Below are 6,118 nucleotides of genomic sequence, written 5' to 3'. Positions count from 1 at the left end.
TTTCCAACTCTTGCCTTTATCGTTCTTGCTGCTGCACTGATCTCAATGGTATTTTATGTCAAGCCTTGCAGCATCTGGTGTTTTTCTGAAAGCCCCACTTGCTGGAGTTATGTGATTACATAACAGAGAATCTCAGCTTTCATTTTTGTTTTAAAAAGGCCAGTGTTGCCCCTTTTGACCAAATTTGCTAGTCACCACTTGGGGCCCTGTGGGTGTTCCTGTGGGGAGCAGAAATTGGAGCTAGGTATTTCTGTGATGCAGTTTTGCTTATTTACAAGGAATGTACGAAGTCCTGTGCCTCTGAATGCAGAGGGAATCAAATAGCAAGAAACAACTTCTGTTGCTCACAGCACCAAGCACATGCTTTTTAGCCTGCACTCCTGACCCAAAAAAACTCTCCCCAGGTTTCTTGTGGGGTCAGCCACATGCTTTCAGTTGCTCATTCCTTCAGAAAGCAACAGAGGGTCCTGTGGCACCTTTAAGACTAACAGAAGTATTGGGAGCATAAACTTTCTTGCATCTGAAGAAGTGAGGTTCTTACCCACGAAAGCTTATGCTCCCAATACTTCTGTTAGTCTTAAAGGTGCCACAGGACCCTCTGTTGCTTTTTACAGATTCAGACTAACACGGCTACCCCTCTGATACTCATTCCTTCAGGTTAGTTTCTAGTTCTCTCCTCTGTCTGGTCTCAGTTTCTGTGTGTTCTCTTCCCCCCAATACCCAGTTGAACTCAATAGGTGCTGCTAGTCTCCAGGCAGACTTTAGTAGGCTTTGTTTTAAGTGTGTCCCCTTAACTGTCTCTTACAACTGGCTTAAATGGGCAACTTATTCACCCTTTTGACTCATCCCATAACAAAGTTTCACCTGCCCTAGCTCATTACAGGCAGTTTCTAGCCCTCACGGCTGCAGAGAAAAGCTGGAAATCACAACGTCTTAAGTCTCAAAAAACAGACAGCCAATAATTGATTATTTTGATATTATCATGATTTTTAAGCTAGTCTTGGGTTGTTTTTGGGGGGTGGAGCTGACTATGACTGTCGAGTGCTGGGGGCTGGCAACAGTGTCCCAGGTCTCCAGTCATTGTGGTGGCAGGAAGTCACTTGTCTCTGTGGTGAGAATTGCTAATGGCAGGGGGCTGGTTTCCAGTGGGATTCTCACAGAAGCAAAAGTTGCTGCCTCCCGTGGGGCATTGGGCTGGGTGCTTGGATAACAATCACAAGCTAAGTAGGGCTGATCTGGGTCAGCATGTGGAGGGGAAAGCCCCGCATAAAACCCTGTTGTGGGGAGGTCAGGAGGAGCTGTGGGGGGTATTGTGACTGGTGGGAAGGGTAAGGACAGCTCTGATATAGGGAAGACAGGTGGGCAGGCCCTCCCTCAAGCCCCTCCCATCTTCCATCGCTCTCTCAGTGCTCGATCGTTCTCCCCTGACCGTTCCTCCTGCCTCGATCTCTCGGCGCTCCGAGCCGGGACGGGGTGATTTGTCTCGGCGTGCGCTCGCTCTCCCCTGGGCCAGGCCGGAGCAGTCGCTCGGCGGCGGCGGAGCGGGATGAGCCTGGCGGGGGGCAGGGCGCCGCGCCGCACGGCGGGGAACCGGCTGGCGGGGCTGCTGAATGCCGAGGAGGATGAGTTCTACCAGACCACCTACGGGGGCTTCACGGAGGTGGGGGGGAGCAGTGGCCGGGGGGGGCTGTGAGGGGACCGGGGGGGGGCAGTGGCCCGGGGGGGGCTGTGAGGGGACCGGGGGGGGGGGGCAGTGGCCCGGGGGGAACTGTAGGGGGCGGGGAGAGGTTGAGGGGGGGGTTGTGGGGGGGAGCAGGGGCCCGGGAGGAACTGTAGGGGGCTGGGTGGGGTCTGGGAGATGGCGCTGTGGGGGGGAGCAGTGCCCCTGGGGGGGGGGGCTGTGAGGGGCCCCAAGAGGATAGCGTGGGGGGGATTTGTGGGGGGAAATGGGCCCCTTGGGGAGCACAGTTGGGGGGCGGGGGAGTGTGCAGCAAGGCCCTGTGGAGGCTGAGTTGGGGGGCTGTGGGCCACTTGGGGGACAGCTGTGGTGGGGCCAGTGTGTGTTGGGGTGGAGGCAGTGGGGCCCATGGGGGGGAAGCATGCCTGGGGGAGCGGGACTCCCAAAGGGGCAGTGGGATCAGCTCAGCTGTGACTGTTGTTTGCCCCCCCCGCCCCCCCTCCCGGGCAGGAGTCGGGAGATGACGAGTACAAAGGTGACCAGTCGGACAGCGACGACGAAGTGGACTCGGACTTCGACATTGATGAGGGCGACGAGCCGGCCAGTGACCAGGACGATGACGAGCCCAAGAGGAAACGCAGGGTGGTCACCAAGGCTTACAAGGTGAGGACGGAGCAGCTGGTTGTGGTGCTGGGTGACCCAGCCTCTGGTTCTGTATTGGGGTAGCACCTAAGAGCACCCACCAGTCATGGGCCAGGACTCTAGTGTGCTGGGTGCTGTATGGACAGCGAAGAAAATGATGGTCTCTGCCCCAAAGAGCGTCTAATTGAAGTACAAGACAGGAGACATCAGGTGGACACAGACAGAGGTGCGCAAGGAAACAACAATACAACCATAGTCAGCATGATGAACAGTGGTCTCAACTCACCAGCTGTCTAACTGCTGTTTCTGATATGGTCGTGTTGGGCTGAGGGAGGGACCCCCATGAAAGCTGCTGCCAAAATTCTCAGTACAACCAGATTGTAATCTAGTTTAGAGGGTAGCCGGGGAGTTGGCAGCAATTCCATTTATAGGCTGTTTCGTTTATGATCAGCAGCAGGACCTTGAAAACATCTTCAATTAGTGCCTTTCAGGAGTGGGAGTGCAGACTCCTGGGCAGGACTCCTGGGTTCTATTTCCAGCTCTGGGATGGAGTGTGGCCTCATGTTTAAGCAGGAGATGGGCAGTCAGGACTCCTGGGTTCTATTCCTGGCTCTTGGAGGGAGTGATGTCTAGTGGTTAGAAACCGACCATAATAAACAGACTGCAGCAATGGTCAACGTAAATCAGAGGTTGAAAATGTTCTTTCTGTAATCAAAGGTGACAAAGAGTTCTGTGGCACCTTATAGACTAGCAGACGTATTGGAGCATAAGCTTTCATGGGTGGATACCCGCTTCGTCAGACACATGCAAAAGCTTAGGCTCCGTTAGGTCTGTTAGTCTATAAGGTGACACAGGACTCTTTGTCGTTTTTTACAGATCCAGACTAACATGGCTACCCCTCTGATACTTGTAATCAAAGGTGTAACTAGTAATATGGGCAAAGCACTTTTCTTTTTAAAGGCATTTGTGTTGGCAGGGGCCCTCTCTCAAAAACAAGCTCCAAAATCCCTCGTGGCTCTTTATTTAAATGGGGTTGGAAATAGCAAGCCCCCAGGAGGTTCTATCTCTCCTTGCATCACCTCTTTTCTGAACCCACTAGGAGCCCATCAAAAGCCTGAGACCCAAGAAGCCCGATACAGCTGCTAGCAGCTCCCAGAAGGTGCGAGAGGAGAAGTCTGCGCCCCTGGAACTCCAGGATGAAGTGGGAGACAGTAAGTATGTCTGATGTTCATTAGGATCAAATTTATTGCCTTTAGGGAAGCAGAAACCAGTTGTTTGTAAGGTTTTCTCGAAGCTGCTGCATCCATTTGCAGGGCAGAGGCTTGATTCAAGGTTATTCAAGTACAGTTGCTGGGCTGAGCTGTGATCCACAGACCAGGAGGAATCATTGTGGGGCTGTTTTGCTGGTTTCTTGGTAGCTACACTGTCTCTGCTTGCCTTACCCAATGTCCTGACTTTCCCTCCCACTCCTTGGGCTTACAGGCCGCAAGTACATGCGCCAGTCAACTACGGAGCACACGCGCCAGACCTTCCTCCGTGTCCAGGAGCGTCAGGTGCAGTCGAAGCGCAAGAAGGGGGGGACGAACTATGACAGGCCGCTGACGCAGGAGGAGCTGCTGGAAGAGGCCAAGATCACAGAGGAGATTAACCTGCGGTCTCTGGGTGAGTGACATGGGTAGGAGGGCATGAGGCTTGTGAGGTCTTCAGGCAATAGCCCTCACCCCACTGCAGTGGCAGAATTGAGCCACACAAAGAAGAGGCATGAGCGGCGTGGGGTCAGGGAGTGAAATGACTGGGGTTAGGGGCTTATGTAAGAATGGGGCTTAGAGCAGTCCGAGCCCTTGTGCTTGCAGCTGAATGGGAGGCCCTGAGAAACACACAGTCTCTTCACTCAGGTTGGCAGCAGGACCCTGGCGCACCAGTCAGGGCTGTAATGGTCCACTGGAGACAACCTGATCTGATAGGCAGAGCACAAGGTTGGGAATCGGAACGCCCAGGTTCGAGTGCCAGCTCTGGAAGGGTGTATTATCTAGTAGTAGAACAGGGGACCTGGAGCTAGCACTCCGGGGTTCTGTTCCTAGTTCTTGAAGGAGAGTGGAGTCTAGTGGTTAGAGCGGTGTGGGGGTGGAATCTGGACTCCAGGTTTTATTTCTATCTCTGCCATGGGCCGTTCATTTCACCGCTCTGTGCCTCGGCTTCCCCAATTTTAAGCGTGGATAATGGTACCCAAGCATTAGTTCTGTGGATGATGTATAGACGTGCCTAGGCACCTCCCCTCACCATCATGAATGGTTCAGAATTATAGGCATAACACAGGAGTTCTCTGGCTCATTCAGATACCAGCCACCCCTTATGGGAGCCCGTGTGTCCCTCCTTGGTTCTCAGACCGCCAGGAAGGAGTTTGCAGACCATTGGTGACCTGCAACCTGCAGAGTGAGAGCTTCTGGTGTGGCACAAATCCCTCGGAAATGCTGGAGTCACAGTCACCGTTAATGGCTCTTGCAGTGCTTCCATGTGGTACCTCTCAGTGTGAAGCAAAGAGCCCAGAGCTCTGAGGGCAGTCGAGTGGGCTCGGTAACCGGATCGTTGACTGATGGTGTTTTCCAAGCTGCCCCATTGTTCCGCGCCCTGCTCCGTTCACCCTCGGTTTAATCGCCCTTGCAGAGACTTACGAGCGGCTGGAAGCTGACAAGAGGAAGCATGTGCAGAAGAAGCGGAAGTGTGTGGGGCCGGTGATCCGCTACTACTCGGGGACCATGCCGCTGATCACTGACCTCGGGGTGAAGGAGGAGAATGTGGATGTGGAAGGGTAGGTGTTGGGGATTGTATTCACTCCTCCCATCTCCCTAGCCTGAACTCCGGCCCCTCGGGATGGGCTGCCAGCTCCCTCCTAGGTCTCACTGTCCCTGCTGACTCCTGCACTCTGGCTGGCAGGCGCCAACTCTGCTTCCTTTACTGAGCACAAGTGCCTAGTACATCCTTTGTCTCCCCCCGCACCTCTCCAAAAGCACCGTGTGTCCTTGTGCCCCCTCATCCCCAGAGCCCTGGATGGTCTTACTCCCGCTGTTGCATTTGAAGCTCAAGCTGATTCCTATGTTTTCTCCCCACCCTCAGGTTGGATCAAGACATGCAGCAAACAGCAGAGGCTCCCCAGGCTGCTGCTGCCTCCCCGGCTGGCAAATGCTCTCGCACCTTCATCACCTTCAGCGACGACGAGACCTTTGAGCGCTTCTTCCCTAAGGCCAAGCAGCCCAAGCTGCCCGTGAAGGAGATCTGCCCCGTCACCCACAAGCCGGCCGTCTACCGGGACCCCATCACCGACATCCCCTACTCCAACATCCGGGCCTTCAAAATCATCCGTGAGGCCTACAAGAAATACATCACTGCCCATGGGCTGCCCAATGCGGCGGCTTCTGCGGCCCTGGGGGCGGGGCCGCCCGCAACGGATCCAAATGTCCGGGCGACCCGGCAGAAAATCATCATCAAACAAACCGTCCCGGCCACATAAACCCCAGGAGTGTCTGTTCCCTTTCCAGAAGGGAACTTCTTAAACGGACACAGGCACCTTTGGGTGGCTCAGTATTGACCCACCCCTCCTTCTTCCCTACGTATTTTTGTTTTTTAAACTCAAATGGGTGGTGGTTCATTGCTCTTTATTTATTATTTTATTTTTTAATAAAAAAAGCAATGCCTGCAGCGGTCCTATCAGACCAGCCTGCACAGCCCGTCCTTCCTGGGAGACCCTACGAAAAACAAACCAGCGTGCACAGCCCGTCCTTCCTGGGAGACCCTACGAAA

The 6,118-nt window shown here is 54.2% G+C and overlaps 1 protein-coding gene across 1 annotated transcript; it reads left to right on the top strand.

The window, feature by feature from the left end:
- The first annotated feature begins 1,403 nt into the window (after window positions 1-1,403).
- Window positions 1,404-5,968, top strand: VPS72 (vacuolar protein sorting 72 homolog). The gene is made up of 6 exons (XM_065574208.1): window positions 1,404-1,660; window positions 2,189-2,341; window positions 3,420-3,531; window positions 3,803-3,982; window positions 4,985-5,129; window positions 5,435-5,968. Exons 1-6 carry the CDS (start codon window positions 1,547-1,549, stop codon window positions 5,826-5,828), a joined length of 1,098 nt encoding a protein of 365 aa, XP_065430280.1. The 5' UTR covers window positions 1,404-1,546; the 3' UTR covers window positions 5,829-5,968.
- Window positions 5,969-6,118: the final 150 nt, after the last annotated feature.

Source organism: Chrysemys picta, chromosome 20 (genome assembly GCF_011386835.1).
Source record: "Chrysemys picta bellii isolate R12L10 chromosome 20, ASM1138683v2, whole genome shotgun sequence".
NCBI lineage: Eukaryota > Metazoa > Chordata > Testudines > Emydidae > Chrysemys > Chrysemys picta.
The sequence above is the reverse complement of the archived record's forward strand: the minus strand, read 5'-3'. Positions and strand labels throughout refer to the sequence as shown.